Raw genomic sequence first — 20089 nt, forward strand, 5'->3', positions numbered from 1 at the left:
TACCTACTCTAAAAAGAATGAAATCTGGATAAACTTTTTGAAGCAGTAATTGGATCACAAGCATTTGAATCTGAGTTTTCTGGTGACTTAGGCTAAAATGTGGTGGTCACACACTTTCCTTTCTTGCCAGCAAATTCTCTACTGCATTGTTGACAGTGAGTGCAAATCACGGGATGTGCTTCAGAGTTACTTCGATCTGCTGGGAGAACTGATGAAATTCAACATTGATGCTTTCAAGAGGTTCAACAAATATATCAACACAGATGAGAAGGTAAATCTCTTCAAAAAAACAGCCACCCTGCTCTATGCCAAATACCAGGTGTAGTGCTGTGATGTACATGGGTTAATTTGCCCCTTTCCTTTTTCTGGGCAAGAGTAGAAGCAATTTATAATTTGGGGGTTGAGGGCTCATAGTTACCTCTGAAATGAACAGGACATCTGTACTTCTGAGCTACTGTTTTAGGTAGTCTACAGACTTGGATGCACAACACCTGTTCAGGATGTGACCTGGCATCACTGCAAGCAATGTGGCTAGAGATTCAGTCCTTTAAAACAAAAGCTCAAATTCTTGAGCACAGTTATGCAGTAACTTTTCCAAAGGCCATTTGTGTGGTCACATAATTGTACTTGTCTCAGGGCCTTGTCTGCAGACCTACCTGCAGTGGGCAGCTAATCCTAATTACTGTTCACGCCGTGGGTAATATGCAGCTTGTTAACCACATACAATGCTCTCAAAGTGTATGAAACTCTGCTCCACAAGTGCCTAGCAGTATAGAGTATATCACTTTTGCAAACATAGCACTAAAATGTCTGTCTTTAGTTTCAGATCTTTTTGAATCAGATCAACAGTTCACTGGTTGACTCAAACATGTTGGTTCGCTGCATTACATTGTCCCTGGACCGATTTGAGAACCAGTCTGATATTAAAGGTAAAGGAAGACTTGGCATTTCTTTGAGAGATTGTGATCAGGCTTTAAAATCCTTAGCAGGAGTGTGTCTCTCAGATGCATGACTTGGCCCATGTGCTTACTGGGTGTGAGCACCAGTTCTTTTTCCTGTGCTGCCCGTTGTCAGCTGGGATGGCCTTCAGTTGCAGACCACCCAGCAGTAAAAGAACATTGTGGCTGAAGACAATCTGTCCTCAGGACAGCCATCTTTTTCAACCAGAAGTCTCCCTTGTCTCTGTTCGGAGAGAAGCACAACCTGTCTGCAGCTCTGAATATGACGGCTAGTCTTGCATTAGGTTCAAGAACGACTGTCTTCCCCTTACATCCAGTTTTTTTAAGAATGACGGTTTCATTCTTTTGTGTCTAAACTCTGCAAACCTAATAATCTGGTTTTCTTCCCTATAGTTGCAGAAGTCTTGTCCGAGTGCCGCCTGTTATCATACATGTCTCAGATGTCCATGAGAATGTCCTTCCTTTTCCGCCTCATTAATATTATTCATGTACAGACACTCACACAGGTAAAGAGCTGACATTAAAATATGATCACTGTAATCATTCATTACGTGTATTAATGGGTTTGGGGGTCTGACTTCTTTTCAAGACATGCTTTTTTTTTTTTTTACTGTGCAGTAGGCATTAGAAGCATTTCTCTTGGATAGGTTTGGACCCTAAATGAATTCTGTGTGTTCATTTCATGGAATATTTGATCTCTGCATTTTTCTGTAACTTGATTTACCATGTCTCCTTTATTTTAGGAAAATGTCAGTTGTTTGAACACAAGCTTAGTTATCTTAATGCTGGCCCGAAGGAAAGACAAGCTACCCTTCTACCTGCACACACTGCAAGAGATGGAATACACGGAAAAATATCCAGGGTTCATCCTGAACAACTTTCATAGTCTCCTGCGATTCTGGCAACAGCATTACCTCAACAAGGACAAGGACAGCACCTGCTTAGAAAATGTATGTGTTCGATCTCCTACTGCCCTAGGGGAGAACCATGGTAGTCTTAGTGGCCCAGCCTGCACAAATGGAGAAATGAGAAGTTTTGAGGGAAGTAAGGAAATGGAACTTCCTAAAGTGCTTTTATAGTGTCTTAGCAATCCAGTGCCAGGGTGCACATGATCAGAAGAGCGTGAGGCAACTGTAGGGCTTGGATCTGTTCAATCCTCTGATCAGATCAGAGGTGGCAAAGACCTCTGAGGCACTCTGGCCAGGTTCCTGAGGAGGCAGTGCAGAATTGTTCCCTAGAAAGTATACTGTTCCAGAGCTGTGCCATAAGTGTCCCAAGCAATGGGCTTCTACCACTTAGCCCTCCCCAAGGAGTGTGTGTGAGGAACTATTATGCCATTTTCATAGATTTCAATATCCAGAAGCTTTTCATGCTATTCAGCCCAGCTTTTCCCTAACTTATGCTAATGCACCTGTCTGTCCCACATGGTCATGCTTCCCCCACAGATACCCAAGCAATTCAAATACAGGTCTTAAGCTTTCACTCTAACACAGCCCTTCCTGCTCGTTAATCTGTTGATGGTGCTGTTCTCTTAAATCCCTCTAACTTGTCAATATCTCAGTGTTAGAATATTAACCCGTGTAATTCTAACACTAAAAGTAAATGATGCTCATCTTTGGTGGCTTATAAGTCCAGATCCGTTAACAATCTAAATGGAACTCTTCCTTGCCCCTTTGTATCTGTACCAGGTAACATACCCTGGCTGGAGAAACAGCTGAATTGTCCTGTGCACCTTGGTGGCAGTAGTCATTGGTAGCTTGGACAGTATGAAGGGAATAGCCCCATCTCAATAGCTTTATTTACAGAAAATCCTGTCTTGATTGGATCAAATGCCGGGTAGGTTCAACCACTTTAGGTGTCCAAAGTCTTCCTGATATTTAGTCTAATATTAAATTAAGCCTTAATTTTCCTTGTGCTCAGTTTTTCCATTTGTCTCATGTTAGCTTCCCCGCCCCTTTGTACGACAGCTCACTTCTCAACCTCCATGCCATCTATGTCATTTATATTCTTCCTAAGCACTATGTGTAAATGATTCTTTTAAAGCATGTACTCAAGCTAAAGTCCTCTAAAATAGAGATGTAGGAGGAGTGTTCAAAACACGTCTAAAATTCAGCGTTTGTCTATCAGCTTTGACCCAACCCAAGACCCATAGATATATCTCCATTAGGGCTTTCAAACTATTAAAAAAATGAATCGCGATTAATCACACTGTTAAACTGTAATAGAATACCATTTATTTAAATATTTTTGGACGTTTTATACATTTTCAAATATGTTGATTTCTATTACAACACAAAATACAAAATGTAGTGCTCACTTTATATTTATTTCTTACAAGTATTTGCACTGTAAAAAAACAAAAGAAATAGTATTTTTCAATTCACCTAATAAGTACAGTAGTGCAATCTCTTTATCATGAAAGTTGAACTTACAAATGTAGAACTGTTTTATTTTTGAATGCAGGTTTTTTTTGTACAATGTAAAATTTCTGAGCCTGACAAGTCCACTCAGACCTACTTCTTGTTCAGCCAATCACTCAGAAAAACCAGTTTGTTTACATTTTCAGGAGATAATGCTGCCTGCTTCTTGTTCACAATATTACCTGAAAGTGAGAACAGGCGTTCACATGGCACTGTTGTAGCCGGCCTCACAAGATATTCATGTGCCAGATGCGCTAAAGATTCATATGTCCTTTCATGCTTCAACCACCATTCCAGAGGACATGAGTCCATGCTGATGATGGGTTCCGCTCAATAACAATCCAAAGTAGTGCAGACTAATGCATGTTCATTTTTGTTATGAGTCAGATGCCACCAGCAGAAGGCTGACTTTCTTTTTTGGTGGTTCGGGTTCTGTAATTTCCGCATCCGAGTATTACTCTTTTAAGACATCTGAAAGCATGCTCCACACCTCATCTCTCTCGGATTTTGGAAGGTACTTCAGATTCTTAAACCTTGGGTCGAGTGTTGTAGCTATCTTTAGAAATGTCACATTGGTACCTTCTTTGCTTTTTTATCAGATCTGCAGTGAAAGTGTTCTTAAAACGAACAACATGTGCTGGGCCATCATCCGAGACGGCTATAACATGAAATAAATGGCAGAATGCGGGTAAAACACAGAGCAGGAGACGTACAATTCTCCCCCATGGAGTTCAGTCACAAATTTAATTAACTCATTATTTTTTGTAGCAAGCGTCATCAGCATAGAACAGGGATCTCAAACTCGAATCACCGGGAGGGCCACATGAGGACTAGTACATTTGGCCTGGGGGCTGCATCACTGACACCCCCTGCCCCGCCCCCACTCCACCCCTTCCATGAGGCCCCGCCCTGCCTGTTCCCTTCCCCAAATCCCTGGCCCTGCCCTGCCTCCTCCCCTGAGCACGCAGCTCCCCACTCCTCCCCCCTCCCTCCTGGAAAGCGCTAAGTGCTGCCAAACAGCTGTTTGGTGACGGGAAGTGCCTGGAGGTAGGCAGAGGAGCAGGGATGCAGCGCGCTGGGGAGAAGGGGAGCGGGGGGAGGGGAGCTTGGCAGCCCGCAGGAAATAACCCCGCGGGCCACATGTTTGAGACCCCAGCATAGAAGCATGTCCTCTGGAATGGTGGCCGAAGCATGAAGGGGCATACTAATGCTTAGCATATCTGGCACATAAATACTTTGCAATGCCGGCTACAAAAGTACCATGCAAATGCCTGTCCTCACTTTCTGGTGACATTGTAAATAAGAAGAGGGCAGCATTATCTCCTGTAAATGTAAACAAACTTGTTTGTCTGAGCGATTGGCTGAACAAGAAGTAGGACTGAGTGGACCCATAGGCTGTGAAGTTTTATGTTTTGGTTTTCAGTGCAGTTATGTAACCAAAAAAAATCCACATTTGTAAGTTCCACTTTCATGACAAATAGTGCAATCTTTCTACTTGTACTTGTATGAGGGGAATTGAAAAATACTATTTCTTTTCATTTTTACAGTGCAAATATTTGTAATTTTTTTTTTTAATTTTTTTTAAACTTTGATTTAAATTACAACACAGAATACATTATATATGAAAATGTAGAAAAACTTCCAAAATATTTAATTTCAATTGGTATTCTATAGTTTAACAGTGCGATTAAAACAGCGATGAATCGAGATTAATTTTTTAAATTGCGATTTTTATTTTTAAGTTAATTGCGTGAGTTAACTGCAATTTAATCAACAGCCCTAATCTCCATGAAAAGGAAGTAAAAAATCCAATGGGAAACTGAACAAGCAAACATCCTCTGTAGTATCTAACCCGGCATCCACGCTTCCTGCAAGTGAATGAGAAACCAATTAGGAATGGCAGGCTATAAATAGATATGAACCTGACCATTTGGGTTGCTTGTTCATATGAGATACAAATGTAAACGGCATCTATCCTGGATGTCAGCTAGTGTTATTGGCAGCATGGTGGCACGTTGCTCAACACTTCCTATTGTACGACCCTTTTTTCAGTGACTCATAACTTTTTTTGCCAGACTTTTAACTGTTTGGGCTGAAATTTTCCATGCCGGGGGTCTGTCTCAGGCTGATTATTTGGGGGAGAACTTCAGCCAGAAAGGTTTAGACATTTCTGAGAATGAGCCTAGGGGAATTTTTTTTTCCTTGTGTTAAAGTTCCGGTGACCTTTTCTCTCAAAAGCTTAGGGCACCGTGCTTTAGAGCAGGGACTTGAGGTTTGGCAGTTGGCTCGTCTTTGTGTCAGGGATGTGCCTTTTGCCATTCCTGTGAAAATGCACCAAAATCTGGTTATATGTTTTTGGAAAAAAAATCCGTCCACACACGCTCAGTAGAGACTATAGATTTTAACAGCTATAATCCTTCAAGAGTCCATCCACAGTGGACGTGCCTGAGCCTTGGGCTCAGCAGGACTTCCCCTGCATTTGCAGTTCCTGGCTTCTGTGGGCCCTGCCAGTTCCAGGCATCTGAACTGAGAGCAGGGAGGAAGCCTTTCCTCTCTGGTGCTCTCAATGACACCCCCCGCCCCCGCTGTGCCCAGGCAGTTATCAGGCAGCCTCCTCCGCCCTGAGATTGCAGAGGACTTTACTGGACAGGTGGAAGTGGGTGGAAATAGACTTCTTGCCGCCATCTAAGTGGGGAGGTGAAAATTGGGATTGGAGGCTGGTGGGGACGAGGGAAGGGAGCTGGGGGGTGTCTGGGTCTCTGAGCCTGGGGAAGGAGACTGATCAGATGTGAAGCCATGTGTACGAGTAGGGGAAAGAGAGACAGATGAGATGGGCAGAGACTGGAACAAGGAGGGTGTGTGAGAAGACTGAAATTGGATGAGGGAGGTGGGGATGGGGAAATGTGGGTTGGGGGCACAACTGGAAGCCAGAGTATGTGGAGGGAGACAGATTGGATGGGGAGCCAGGGTACAGGGAACTGGGACTGGCTGGGGACAAGGGGATGAGGACACTGGGATAGAGAAGAATAGAGGGTTGAAGCTAGGACTGGCTCAGCAAGGAGACTGGGAATAGGCCTGAGAAGCCTAAGGAGTTGAGACTGGAACTGGCTTGCGACAAGGAGCCGGGGTGGAGGAAGAGACAGGACTGGGACAGAAGGGATATTCTAGAGCACACTTCCCTCCACTGCCTAGATTGGAACCCAAGGTTCCCAAGTCTCTCTCCATCCCTCTGCTGTCCCATCCACCAAGTGCTGGTCCACAAACTACTCCTGCTTCCAGTTACTCTGGGTGGGAATCTAAAGGCTCCAGCCCTGCTGCTGAACTCTGGGGCTGTCAGGCTGATGACACATCATGAAATTTGGTTTTTGGTTTTCTTTATTTAATTTAAAAAAAAAAAAAAAAGGTAGGAAATTATCCACATAAAAGCTTAAAAATGAAGTTGCGAAGTCAAGCACTCAGAAGATGGGAAAAGCCAGGATGAAGGTTGTCGGTCCAACCTTTACATGGCCCTCTTGTGCATATGCATTGATACTCTTCAGTACATGATCACATGCTACTTTTCCCCCACTGGACCCGCCTCATTCAGCACAGAGGCAGGACCTGCTCTGGGGATGAGTCAGGGTTGTGTAGTGAAAGAGGCTGTTGTCTGTGGGATCCTGCTTCATTTGTTGCAGACCTGGGAAGGTGGGATGCATGCTGGGGGGCCCAGGGCTGTGAGGCACCTTGCTGCCACCTGCCCCTAGCCTGAGGACTTAGCCTGTGCCTGCCAACGGTCAGCCCCCTGTCTCCGCCAGCCGCAGGCAACACAAGCACTCCCCTCTCAGCCTAGGCAGGCTTTGCTGTCCCTGTGCAGGTAAGTAACAGGCACACTCCAACTCGGGAGTATTCCAAGTGTCCCATGGGATGTCCAGTCCCCGCTCCACGGGACGCTCACAGAATTACCAGACCCGCTGTTCCCAAAGGAACAGTACACCCCGGCTTACTGGTTACACCTTAGGACACAGCGCCGCTTCACATGCAGCACTGACGCTTGCTTTCTTTATAAACAAATCTGTTTGTTTAATAAAGAACAGGGAGTCAAAGTATAGCAAACAGAAACGCTGGCATCAGAGTTACATATACAGTAAAATAATAACACATTCTAGAGCCTAAACCTGACCGAGAAGATGCCTCTTGTCTAATAAGGTCCTGCTTACCTAAAGTCCTTCGCACAGCTTTTTCAACCTGGATGGCTGAGACCCTCCTTTCATAAATCTCCCCCTGCTGGCAGCTTGCCTCCCCCGATAAAGGGTGCCAGGGCATCTTTCTGCACCCCTAGGTATATTGGGCCACCTGTAAACAGTATCATCATTCTCAACTGCCCCTGTTAATTTCTTCTCCCCACATCTCAGCTCTCTCTCCTTAGCACCTGACTCAGTGTGCAAATAGACTCCCATTGGAAGACACACAATGCACAATGGTCAGCCAGGGAGATAAGTGTCTCCTGTCTGGTGGAACCTGTCTTAAGGCATGTTACCTCTGGGTGAGCTGCCAGTAACTGCCCGGCTTTAAGAACATAATTTTCTATATAATACATACACGTACACTTTGCAGCGATTTAAGATGATCGCTGTGACAGGCTTTCAGCACAAACCATACATGGCCCTTTTTGTTAAACTTGTATGTAAATACCAGACCAAGGGGATCCCTGTAAGCCTTATGCACCCCTGTGGCCCCTGCCACTTGGCACCGAGAGGCCCTTGGGTCAGAGAAGGTGTGTAGTGAATGAGACTGGGCATTGCAGGAAGAGCAAGGCCAATCTCATGGTTAAAGCAGCGGGAGTTATATTCTCTCTGCCTCTGCCATTGAGTTCCTGTGTGGTGCTGGGCAAGTCACTTAAATCAAACCTGTCACGGGGGGGTATTTTCTGGGTGCTCAACTTGAAATGCTGGTGCCCGATTTGCAGAAGTCCTGGGCACTTGCCGCTGCGTCACTGGGAGCCTGACGACATTAAGTGCTGTACAACGCTGAGCACTCTGAAAAGTCAGGTCCTCCGTGTCTCAAATTGGTCATCCACAATTCCTGGAGAATTTTGACCTTAATCTCGATCTCTTCCCCCTCTGTAAAATGGGATATTTATTTTCTGTATGATAATACCACCCTCTCAGATGACAGTGTTTTATGAAAATAAGCTGTTTGAGGCACTCACTACTAGACTGATGAGTGTCCTAAGAAAGCCCACGAGGAAATTAATAATTCTGTCTTACGAGCAGGGCTTGAATAGTGCCCAGTAAGGCCTGGGCCCCACCTTAAACAATGAGAAATCAAAAGATGGAATCACTTCATTCAGTGCGCACTGTCCCTCCTGTGCACTGAATGGGGTCCTGTGAGTAAAAACGCAATTAGTCTGTATCGCCTTGAATGGTCCCTTTGAGTATATGCTAACTACTTCTGCTAAACGATCCATTTAATCTTGTATTTAGCTGGGACCTTGTTTACGCTAGAATTTCCTTGTTTGACTTGCGTCATGCAGGGGTGTGAATAATCCACACCCTGAGCAACGTAAATTACACTGACCTAAGTGCCAGTGTAGGCAGCCCTGTGTCGGCAGGAGAGCTGCTCCCTCTGACATGGCTGCTGTCACTCGCGGGAGGTGGAGTCATGAAGCTGACAATTTAGAGCATCGGCTTAGCGCATCTGTACCAGAAGTGCAGCGCTTCTAGTGTAGACGTACCCCGTGTGCTTTTCCCAGCCTTGAGGAAGAGCTCTGTGTAGCTCGAAGGCTTCTCTCTCTCACCACCAGAACCTGGTCCAATAAGAGATCCCCTCCCCCACCTCATCTGTGTCCTAACACACATGCATGAGGGGGCTGAATTAGGGTTACCCAGGGAACCCTTCCAAACCTGAGTGCTTGATCTAGCAGTCTTTGTTCTTTTCCCATGGTTTGTGTAATATATATAATACTAATTCACTTCCAGTATTGATGGTATAATATTTACATATAATCCATGTTAATGAATGTTTGCATAGGTAAGGACACTTATTTCTTAATTATTTTTATAGTAGTAAGTTGGCTGTTGCATCTAGCCACTGAAGTGCCAGGGATGGGTGCAAGGAGCCAGAAAGAATCTGGGTCAGCAGCCTGCAACATGCTGCTGTGTTGGTTTCCCTACAAAATCCATCAGTGTTGGTTTCTGTACATTAACTCCACTCCCAAGTCCTCTCCCAAACAGCTGTTATCCTAGGAGCAGGCTAGCAAGCTTGCATAATAGCCTGTGTTCATTACGTGAGACCACTAAAGCCATGTGCCTGGGCTGGGAGGGGGCATAGCTAGAAGGGCTTGGGATGGTGAGGCACTTGAACTGCACAAAATGAAAGCGGGAGAGTCAGTGGAAGGATGCGGCGATGGGCAGGAGCGGAGTTTATGCTGCATGCAAGGTGCAGACTTGTGATTTCTTTGAGAAGTTTCTGATCTTTACTTCTGCTTGGCATTCCTTGTTGGACTTGAGTGACAAGCGAAAACCAGTCTTCGAGCCTGTAGATTACTCGGTGCACAATGGAGCTCTTTGCAATGCACAGGCACTGCACTGTCTTATCTGTTTGTGCAGTTAATACCCAATGACGGCTTCTCATTGTGTGCCTCATTGTCTTGCTAGAGATGCTAACACATCTCTGAAACTGCCATAGCATCTCGCGCTCTGCCATTGTTGTGTTCCACTTCAGCGTGGCACATGGCTGTCAGTCCATCCTGTCTCTTGAAACTGACATGCTGGCATGCCTGGTCCCTCTCATGTAGGCACCAGCTGAGAGCCGTCTACATGAGAGAACGGTATTGTCTGCCATAACCATTGCGTTGCTCTCTTGGCGCCTGGTCTGCCGTGAGGAGGAACTGACCGTTCTATGACGTTAATGAAAACGTGCACCTAAGCCAGTGCCTGCGCTGTGCATACGCAGCTGTTCAGCTAGAGGGTGACTTTGTCTCACCTCCACTTGGGCCTGGGCTTGAACCATATAACTGGTTATCACCACAGGGTAGCCGGCCACAAGCTTCCTGGCTCAGATACCACAGTGGCACCTGCTCATTGCCGGAGACCCGGCAAAAATCGGGCATGTGAACAAAAACGGAGTTCTTAGGATTGGTCCTGTTTGCTGTGTAAGGGAAGCCATGTGCTCCACTGTGCGCATGGCTGCCTAATTGTCACGTCCTTGGCAGAAGCAGTGCCCCACCCTATGCCCTCCCCTGGCTTGCCCTCTGCATGAGGGGACAGTGCCATCACCTCCCTGCACCCAGTCCTGCGTGGCTTTTCTGTGTGGGCCGAGTTGGAGCACCCTCTTACACCTCTGCCTCATGCCCACCTACCCTGCTGCGGACCTGCCAGGGAGTGGGAGTGGAGCTGAGCCACAGCAGGGGCAGGTGCCTGCTACCCCATTGTGAGCGAACAGGACCTAGGAGACAGGACCATGCTTAGGACCTTAGAGTGCTGGGGCCATATGTCGGCTGCTCCTGCAGCCTGGAAGAGTCCTGTCATCTTGTTCTGTGACAGCAGGTTCCATGCATTGCATGCAGCTCTACGGCCTGTCGCATGGAGACCTCTCACTTAGGCGGTAACCCCTCTGTCCTGTCCAATTCATCTTCGCCCCGTGACGCCCACTGCCCATCCTGCACACCCAGAGCTAGCCGCCGGGCTCACTCTGGCCCTGTGTTTTTTCAACCTGCCCACCTACACCTGGACTAGAAGGTGCACTGCTGGCCTGCTAGAGTTTAGTAGGGTAGGTTCATCTCAATGGGTCTCTCCATTGAGAGCACGCTCTGTAGGGATCCCTACTCTGCACCTTAATGCCTCCTCCTGCAGTAGGTCTGTGGCAGTGGAGTTGGCTCCCCTTGCCATCCTTCTCTCAGTGCAGAGCTCGTGGGACTGTTGCACCTCTCCCCTTTCCTTGGCTGGATCCCCTCTACCATTGTCTGGCTGGAGGAGGAGAAGTTGGTTCTGTATCGGATATGTATAAATATCGTCTCAGCTGTGGGACAAGAAGAAAGGAAGAGTCCTGTGGTTTGGGGTGCTATAAAAAAAGAACTGCTTCCAATATTAGTCTTCTTTACAGAGACTCATTGGTGCAGGCTGGCTTCCGTACATACGCGCATCATCTGGTTTGTGCGGGATACATTTCCATTGTGTGGGGTAGCTTTCCTAAAGCCGAGCAGGATTAATGGTAAACTGACCGTTACGATGTTGGCCTGATGAGCAAATCGGACCCGAGTGTAAGATGTCTCTCCTTGGTGCACAGGAGGAGGGAGATCTGGTTCATGTTCGTAGCTCATATTTTGGGGGCAACTCATGTTCACGCTAATGAACTTCAGGGTTATTTGCAGCCTGTCACCTAATTAGACTTTCTCTCTCTCTCTCTCTCTCTCTCTCTCCACAGAGTTCATGTATTAGTTTTACCTACTGGAAAGAGACTGTATCTATACTGCTTAGTCCCGACCAGACATCACCCTGTGCCATAGTTAGCTATATTGACGAAGCGTATATGGACATTGACAGAGATTTTACTGAGGAGTGATTCTTCAGACTGGCTTCAAATGGACAGCGCTTGGAGGGTATCTGGCAGATGGTGGATTTTCAGGGATACGTTGCGTGTTGCGCGCGTGTGTGTATGTGTGTGTGTGTAGGCTTGGAACCATGGATGTTACTGCTTTGTTAAAGACTCTTCCCCCACCTCTGATCTCTGAAGGACAGGACTTCATAAGCTATCTGGGCGACATTCAGGGATGGAGCTTCCAGTTGTTTGGGGATAAAAATAATCCCCTGCAAAAACTAGCCTTTTTTCTGGCACCCCCAGTGCAGTGTGGCTAGACAAGGATACTCCACATTAGTTGTGGCTTCTCCTTGTGGCCACCCGAATTAGCACGTTAAAAAGCACAGCAAAGGCCCCAGGCCATCCAAACCAAGGTCAGACAGGCCAAACGCATGCAGATGCCCCCCACACATCTACTAGGAGCAATCTTTTCAGGGTTGAGTGTGTTGGGGTGTGGGGATCAGGGTGGGTTAGATTGTGTGTGGTTTTGAATTCCTAGATGCTGTAGCTCTGTTCACCTTTTTACTATCCATTTTTGGATTGTTCGGTGATAAATCTGTTTAGCCCACATCTGTCTGTGCTGTTCCATTAGGAGGTAACTTCTGCTCCTGCTCTGCCCAGCGGCTCCTTCCTGTTGGAAGGTGTTGTTCAGTGCTGCAGAGAGCAGCAACCTTTCAGTGAGGGGGAAATTGCAGTCCGGGGCCTAGACTTGACCAGGCATTAATAGATTAAAATGTACTAATTTTTAAACGTGTGGCTTGTCCCTTCTTGGGTTACTAATCTGGTTTTAAAATTGCCTTCAGGAGCACTGCTTTTGCTGCAAGGTTCTCCACTCTTGAACACGGCGAGTGCTAACCAGCTGTGCCTGGAAACCTAACACCGGAGTCTAAGCAGTCTTCAGTACCTTAAATCAACATACCAACATTCATTTCGAAGTGCAATATTGACTTGGAGATGTCAGGTTTTTCCTAGAGTTGTTGTTTTAATCAGAGTAACAGTGCTAGATGCTGGGAATAAAAGACCTTTGATCAAAATAATTTTGTAAAGTATGTTTTAAAAAAACAAGTTTGGCAAAAATCTGACTGCTTTGCTTAGCTTTGCCTGAGCTTGCGATTCCTAATCAACAGCATCAGACCACGTCGTTCAAAGGCCAGATGCTGGATGTGGCCCGAGATTTCTTGGAATGAAATAAATCAGTGCAGTGCCGAAGCATCGTTGAGCCACTGCATTTAAAGCAAATCTCATGCCTTTGTGGCTTACGTTGAGACCCATTTTCCTATTCTTCCCGCAAACTTTACCTGTGAATTTTAATTATTTAGGTTTTAAGTTTTCACTAATATTTGGTAGCTCAGACAGTTAATGGGAAACATCCTTCAAACATATTGCAGTGAGTGCAAGTGAGAGTATCTCTGACCTGCAGTGTCCTCCCCTTCTGTGACCAGTACCTCCTTCCCCAAGACTTTATCTGCAGCCAGAAGGAAGGGAGAGCAGTGGCACAGACACACAATGGTTGTCTGAATGTGTAGGACCTTTGCCAGCAAAGGGAACACAAATCTTTGGGTCCCTGAAGCAGGGGTTGAATGTGCAGGACAGATGTTTAGCCCCTGACATTAGATTGTACCGTCTGAAAAACTTGATTCTGAAGAGCGTTGACCTGTTTGTAATTGGAGTCGCCTTTGAAATGGCTACGCTGTTAGAACTGAGTGAATGTTGCAATGCCCAGGCTAGTCTTAATCCACACTTCAGTGTCCACCCCGGGCAGTTCACATTCAGACTGACTGGTAAAACGGAGAGTGAGGAGCAAGGGGCAAACAAGTTCCAAAACTGCTGAGCCAGTGCATCCAACTGGAGCTTTAACCGAGTTTATAAGGAGCTATTAATGTTTTCCCCCGAGGGATTTCCTTCCCCTAGGGAGATTTTTTTTTTTTTTTTTTTTTTTTAAACACACAGCTCCAGCAGATGCCATTCCTCCAAAACGAGGCGACCCACTGGGAGAACCTTTTGCCATGACAGCTGCAACTCTCTATCAGCTTTCCCGCGGGAGCAAATTTCTTTTCCATCTGTCCTTTTATTTTTTGTTTTGTTTTTTTCTTGGGATATTTGTGGGTTTGGTGAATCTTTGCTTATTCTTAACTGTAATAGATGTACACTTAAAATAAATGCTTCAAATGAAAAGGCTTTTAAGTTACAAGAATGCCTTTTCCCTAATCTAGCTAATTGTTGCATCCAAAGATTGATGCTATAAATCTGCAGAGAATATATTTTATTCTTAACTTGATCTGTGTATTTCTGGAATTTACAGGTAGGGGCCAAGCTGTGTTTGCCCTTGTTTTAGACATCCCCCTCTTCATGTATTTTAGCAGCTCCAGGGACTGATCTTGGAGCCAGGGCTCTTTCATCACCTGGTTCTGATTGAACTGGCTTGGTTCGGACAGGTGCACAGGAAGCAATCTCTCCTCCCACAAAGGAGCTGATCTGGCCTCCCTGGAAGGAAGGTTCTGTCTGACTTACGTGAAGGGACAGAGGATCCTTCATAAACTGAACGTTTCTAACAATTTTTTAGCTTTGTTTTAAGGCACTAAATAGGTTGAGGTTAAAGCTCACACTCACGCTCTCTTGGCTTCCATGGAACTCTTCGTTCACATTAGCCGCTCGTATAAACCTGCCCTGCAAGTGGCCAGAGGTGGCTCGGTCCTTCATTCTTACTGTGGTAGCAACCTGTTGTCAGTGAAGATGTCTCAGAGGAATGGTCCGAGGGCAGGAATGTTAATGTGATGGACCAGAGAGCTCGCTGCTGCTCTGCTGTCATTAGTGTGGTTTCCAGCAGCTCAAGTGATGGACTGTTGGGGGCGGCGGTGGGATCCCAGCTGGTTAATGTTCCTGGAATTCTGCACTATCCCAAATGCATTGCTGAGGTTTTTGCTGCCCAGATTATTGCCAATTTACTAACTGCAAACAAGCATATTAAATGGAAACTATTAAAGAACTCTATTTTAAAAGAAGTGTGTGGAGAGACGTCTTTCTTTATAAGGGTCTTGCCTACTGTGGTGATAGGATCTATGCCTCATCCCTGCTCGAGTGCAGCGCTCCCTGTTATGTTGCAGTCCTCTTCAAACGCCTATGGGCTCGCTGGCATTCTGCTCGCTCTGGTGGTCGTCCCTGCCTTGGGTGCTCTCTCGGCTGAAGTTTAAACTCCCTGCTGGATGGTGGGTGAGTGCTTCAGACTTTAACACGTTTGACCAGATCCTAACCTCAGTTTGGCTCGTCCCCCTGCACAATTTGGCTGTGCACAAGTTCTCTAAACCAGGTCTGAAGAGTCTGCATGCAGTTCAGCGTACCCCATTTCTGAACCACTGGTGGGCAGGGCCTTATGCAGTGACTCTACTTATATAGAGCACTATAAACCTGCCCACTGCCTTGCACACATGCAGGGCCCAGGGTGGTGACCCCAAAAAGGTCACTGTCTAAACTGCCAACGGCTGTGAACAGGAGAAAGGGCTTCTGAGCAACGGCTGTGATGGAAAGTTTCCTGCCACAGCGGCCGGGTGGGTGCTGGGAGAGGCTGAGCAAAGATGGGGGTAAGTAAGGCCAGCTGCTCGGTGAGTCCTGAGGAGCGGGAGGCTGCCTCACACATAGGGGAAGGAGGACTGGTCCAGGCACGGGGGAGCATGAAAACTGGCTGAGCCTAGCAGGGCTATTCTGTTTCTCCTGGGTTTTAAATGCCTTTGAGTGCTGCCTCCTTGGGAGCTGCCCTGCAAGAGCAGAGAAAGAGAGACCAGAGTCCTGCCCTCTTAGGGCATGTCTACACTGCAACATCATGCCCCTGGCTGGCCTGTGTCGGACTTCCTGGCTCAGGCTAGAGCCCAGGCTCTGAGCCTGAGCAGCAGCAGGGTCCCTGAGCCCGAATGTGTCCACTGCAATTTTATAGCAACGTGAGCCTGCATCAGCTGCTACAGGCCAGTTGTAGGTGTTTTATTGCAGCATAGCCGCACCCTTACTCTGCATGGATTTGTCCATGCAGCCCCAGGAAAGGGGCCCGTTCAGTAGCGTCTCCCCACTCCTTGCAGCTGGAAAACAGGAGCGTGATCTGCAGTAGCTTCCCCTTCAATATCTGATCTGACTCTGGAATTGCATCTCGGGGACTTCAGCAGCCCTGTGTTCCCCTCTTGGCAAGAGGCTTTACAAGCCTCCCCCCTCCCTCCAGTGCCACTCGGGGTTGATCCCTCCCCCTGAGGACAGAGTCAGGCCGTGCTTGCTGCAAAAAGCAGTCTTGGGACGTGAACGTGGGTTACACATTTAAGATACTAGCACATTGCCCCAGTCGCTGCCTTCCTGTGTCCTGAGGAAGGCAGCCTTGGGGCAGGGGTAGCAGGAGCTCTTCCGACAATGGAGCTGGCTCTGCACTGAAATAGCCACTCCTTTGGCTCCTCCTGGGGTCTGCTCCAATAACTGATCTCTCCCCTCCCCTGGCTCGTGTCCCGCTGGAGCAGGAGCAGGGCTGAAGCACTGTGCTAGGGAGCCAACATAGTTTGCTGAGCTGCTGCCAAAGCCGGGCCTGTTCTGCTGAGGGTTGGGACTTCCCAGCCAGTGCTTCTTGCAGGGGCTAAATGACAGCAGGGGCTTGTCTGCCACAGGGATACAAACCTGGGTTCTGGAGCTGGCCTGGCCTGTGCGATTCTAAACCAGTGTTAACTGTTAGTACCATACTCTCTATGTTCCCGACCTTCGCTCCCACGTCTTCCATCGGGCTGCTCCCCGCACAGCCATGTGTGCTCTCAGGCAGCCCCGGCCTCCCCACAGCCCCCTGTGGGGCTGATCCCAAAGGGTAACTAGGTCCTAGCCAGTAGCAAACTCCCGGCCTCCGTTCTCCTCGCTGCCTGGCTCTTGGCACATTCCTCTTGCAGGCCTGGAGCCAACTGCTCTTGGGCCAGTGCAAGCCCTGCTGCACGGAGCTCCGCTAGAGCTTCCCTCCCACCCCACAGACGCAAGGAGCCTGTGCTCTTTGGAAGCTGTTTATTCACTCAGCACAGAGACGCAATGACTGTTGCAGCCAGTTGCACCTCACACAACAGGCGGGTGTGATGGCGGCGGGGCGGGCGCTGCGGCTCCTACTCCTCATGCTGGCAACAGAAAAGAAACACGGACTCAGGGACGTTTGACTTGCTGGGGTGGAGCAGGTGCAACCCTCCTGCCAACAGCAGCACCTCCGCAGGGGTCTGAGTCCCAGTATCCCTGGAGTGGATGCTGTTCCCATGCGTGGCCCTGGCCCCATGCAGCCACTCCTCCTGGCTGGTGGCTGGTCTCGCCCTGGCCCCAAGGGGCCTGGCAGTAGGGTCTGTTGGCCCCTTTGATAAGCCTGCAGCTGTGGGACTCACTGCCCATGGGGCTGGTGCAAACATGGAGCTGGCTGTAGCCCCAGGCAGCTTCTCTGCTCCCCCTTCCCTTCTGAGGGCCCACGTCAGGGTTAGTTCAGGCTTCGCTGGTTCCCCCCACTCCCCCACGGAACCAGGCCCTGCAGCTGGGGCCTTACCTTGGAGGTGATGACGTCCCTGGTGCGGGAGCGCAGCTTGTTCACCTGCGTCTCGGCGATGTCGGCCCGCTCCTCGGCGTCATCCAGCTCGTGCTGCACCTTGCGGTACTTCACCAGGTTGGAGTTGGCCTGCTGCTCCTGCACCCGGCAGTGCAAAGGGGGTGAGGGGGGCAGGGCTCTGCGAGGACGAGCCGTGTCCTGGACTGAGGTGCCAGCAGCGCCCTCTGCTTTGAGGGGGTCCTTGCCTGAATTCCCAGCCCCTCATTTCCTGGGCAGCTTTGTGCATCTCCCTCGGCAAGGCGCCGTGCTGGGATCCCAGCCCTGGAGCCCAGGCCTCATCCACAGACTGGCAGGCCATTGGCAGGGCTGGTAGGGTTGTCTCCTCCTGCCCTGCAGGCGTGTTGGCACCTCCAGTGCAAGGAGGACTCCCTGGAGAAGTGGCAAGGACTCTGGCTGGCTTGGGCCTTGGGATAGCTCTGGTCCCAGTGCTGGGCTATGGGGAAGCCCGGGCTATTCAGGAGCAGCCTGAGCCCCGGCAGGAGAGGGGTCCAGGCTCCAGCCCCCCAGGAGCAGGGCCAGGTGTGTCCTGCCTAGGAGGGCAGGGGGGTGGGATCTCTGCCTGGCACTTACCGCCTCCTCGAACTGGCGCTTGTAGCTCTTGACCTTGGTCTGCAGTTTGTCAATTAGGTCCTGCATCCGTGCCAGGTTCTTCCTGTCCTCCTCAGTCTGAAAGAGCCCAGCCAGGGCCACCAGTGAGTCATCAGCCCCTGCCGCCCGGCCTCCTAACCCTTCCCCTGGCCAGGCTGCCGCCTGCCCACGGCCTGCCCATGGCTTCCCCTCTGGCTGATCTCCCCTCCCCATGGACCCCCAGTGAAACTCCACTGCCACAGACCCCACCCTCTCCCCACGGAGCCCAGGCTGGCTCATGGCTGCTCAGCCCCTGCTTCCTGCCTGCCCTGGGGCAGCGAGGAGGTCACGCCCGGGCAGCTGAAGTCAGGAGGGATTTGGGGGAGGGGACTGGGGAGGGCTGAAAGAGTCTGGGCTTTCCTACAGGTGACGTGCACTGTGCCCAGGGGCTGAGGCTTGGCACCTGGTGAGGATGGGCCTCTGAGTCCCGTGTGGGGCAGGCAGGTGGGGCTGGGAGCTCTGGGAAGGGGTCAGGGAGCAGGCAGAGGGAAGGGACATAGGGAGACTGGTGTGGAAGCAGGGGGAGGCAGGGAACCGGGTGCGGGTGTTGGGGAGCCCTGCACAGCTGTACCTGGTAGGTCAGCTCCTTGACCCTCCTCTCGTACTTGCGAATGCCTTTCTGGGTCTCGGCGTTCCTCTTCTGCTCGATGTCCAGCTCCCCCTCCAGCTCACGCACCTGTGGGCAGATGGAGGGTGGTGGTGGTCGGCTCTGGGCTCCCAGCTGCCCAGGTCAGGCTGAGCTGGGAGGGCCGGGCCCTGGCCTGGCAGCGTGGGAGGAGCTGGGAGAGGACACCCCCTCTGAGCCCACTCTGCACTTACCCTGGCCTCCAGCTTCTGGATCTGCTTCTTGCCCCCCTTCAGGGCGATCTGCTCGGCCTCGTCCAGGCGCATCTGCAGGTCCTTGATGGTCTGCTCCATGTTCTTCTTCATCCGCTCCAGGTGCGCGCTGGTGTCCTGCTCCTTCTTCAGCTCCTCCGCCATCATGGCCGCCTGAGGGGACCGAAGGGAGGGGGCCTGTCAGGGCCGGGGCCAGGCCTCATGCAATCAGTCAGTGCCGCTGGCAGGAGCGCGGGAGAGGGATGCAGGCTCATTGTCCATCCCACACTGGCTGCTGATCCATGACACCCCCTCCCCCCAGGTGCTACACGGAGGGCAGCAGTGAGCCCCGAACAACGTGAGCTGCTGCCCTATTGCGAGAGCCTCGTGAAGCTCAATCAACTTAGCTTAACAAAGAGAAGCTTCGGGGTGACTTGATCATGGTCTGCAAGAACCTGCATAGAGAACGAATATTTAATACTGGCTCTTCAGTCTAGCAGAGGAAAGTCTAGCAGGATCCAGTGGCTGGGAGCTGAAGCTAGACCCATGCAGACTGGAAATAGGGCGTAAGTGTTTACGAGGGAGGGGACTTGCCCCCTGGAACAACTTGCCAAGGGGCCTGGTGGAGGCTCCAGCACAGGCAGGTTTTGAATCCGTACTGGGTGTTTTTCTACACGCTCTGCTCTAGGGACTGTTGTGGGGCTGGTCTCTGGGCTGTTATACAGGAGGTCAGACAAGAGGGTCACAGTGATCCCTTCTGGCCATGGACTCTGAATACCGGCCTGCTGCCTCCTGAATGCCAGCACCAGGGTGCGTGACCACGCAGGCCCTTTCCCTGAGGGCCCCTCTTGCTTGCTGAGCCTGCGCCCAGCACCCCCGGTTCCCTTACGTCGGTGATGGCTTTCTTGGCCTTCTCCTCAGCGTTGCGACACTCCTGCACGGCCTCCTCCACCTCTGAGCTCAGCTGGGCGAGGTCCGCCTCTATCTTCTTCTTGTGGTTAATGAGGCCTGTGTTCTGGAGCAGCAACAGGGCAGGGTTATTCACGTGGGATGGGGACGGGGCTGTTTGCACAGGAGCAGGGTGGGCTGTTCACGGGGCGGTGGGTGGGACAGGGCAGTGC

The 20089-nt window shown here is 49.7% G+C and overlaps 2 protein-coding genes across 7 annotated transcripts in view; one reads left to right on the forward strand and one right to left on the reverse strand.

Moving 5' to 3' along the window:
• The window catches only part of LOC102947502 (transient receptor potential cation channel subfamily C member 4 associated protein), a 76543-nt gene extending 61609 nt beyond the window's left edge, over positions 1–14934 (forward strand). For 3 of the 4 annotated variants that reach the window (XM_037877302.2, XM_043526629.1, XM_037877304.2), the window contains 5 exons: positions 131–271; positions 821–929; positions 1353–1465; positions 1703–1909; positions 11783–14934. In XM_037877302.2, coding sequence (XP_037733230.1) covers positions 131–271; positions 821–929; positions 1353–1465; positions 1703–1909; positions 11783–11920 — 708 coding nt within the window. In that variant the 3' untranslated portion in view covers positions 11921–14934. The remainder of the gene's footprint in view (positions 1–130; positions 272–820; positions 930–1352; positions 1466–1702; positions 1910–11782) is intronic. The other variant, XM_037877303.2, reaches the window with a different exon arrangement.
• Positions 14935–16928: 1994 nt separating this feature from the next.
• Positions 16929–20089, reverse strand: part of MYH7B (myosin heavy chain 7B) — a 51920-nt gene continuing 48759 nt past the window's right edge. Inside the window, exons 32-37 of one of the 3 annotated variants that reach the window (XM_037916032.1) lie at positions 19858–19983; positions 18972–19142; positions 18724–18828; positions 18096–18191; positions 17466–17603; positions 16929–17055 (exon numbers count right to left, since the gene is read on the reverse strand). In XM_037916032.1, the coding sequence (XP_037771960.1) occupies positions 17044–17055; positions 17466–17603; positions 18096–18191; positions 18724–18828; positions 18972–19142; positions 19858–19983 (648 nt within the window). In that variant the 3' untranslated portion in view covers positions 16929–17043. Of the gene's footprint in view, positions 17056–17359; positions 17604–18095; positions 18192–18723; positions 18829–18971; positions 19143–19857; positions 19984–20089 lie in introns of those variants that run through there. The other 2 variants (XM_007053910.3, XM_037916031.1) reach the window with 2 other exon arrangements.

This window comes from Chelonia mydas, chromosome 13 (genome assembly GCF_015237465.2).
Source record: "Chelonia mydas isolate rCheMyd1 chromosome 13, rCheMyd1.pri.v2, whole genome shotgun sequence".
Taxonomy (NCBI): domain Eukaryota; kingdom Metazoa; phylum Chordata; order Testudines; family Cheloniidae; genus Chelonia; species Chelonia mydas.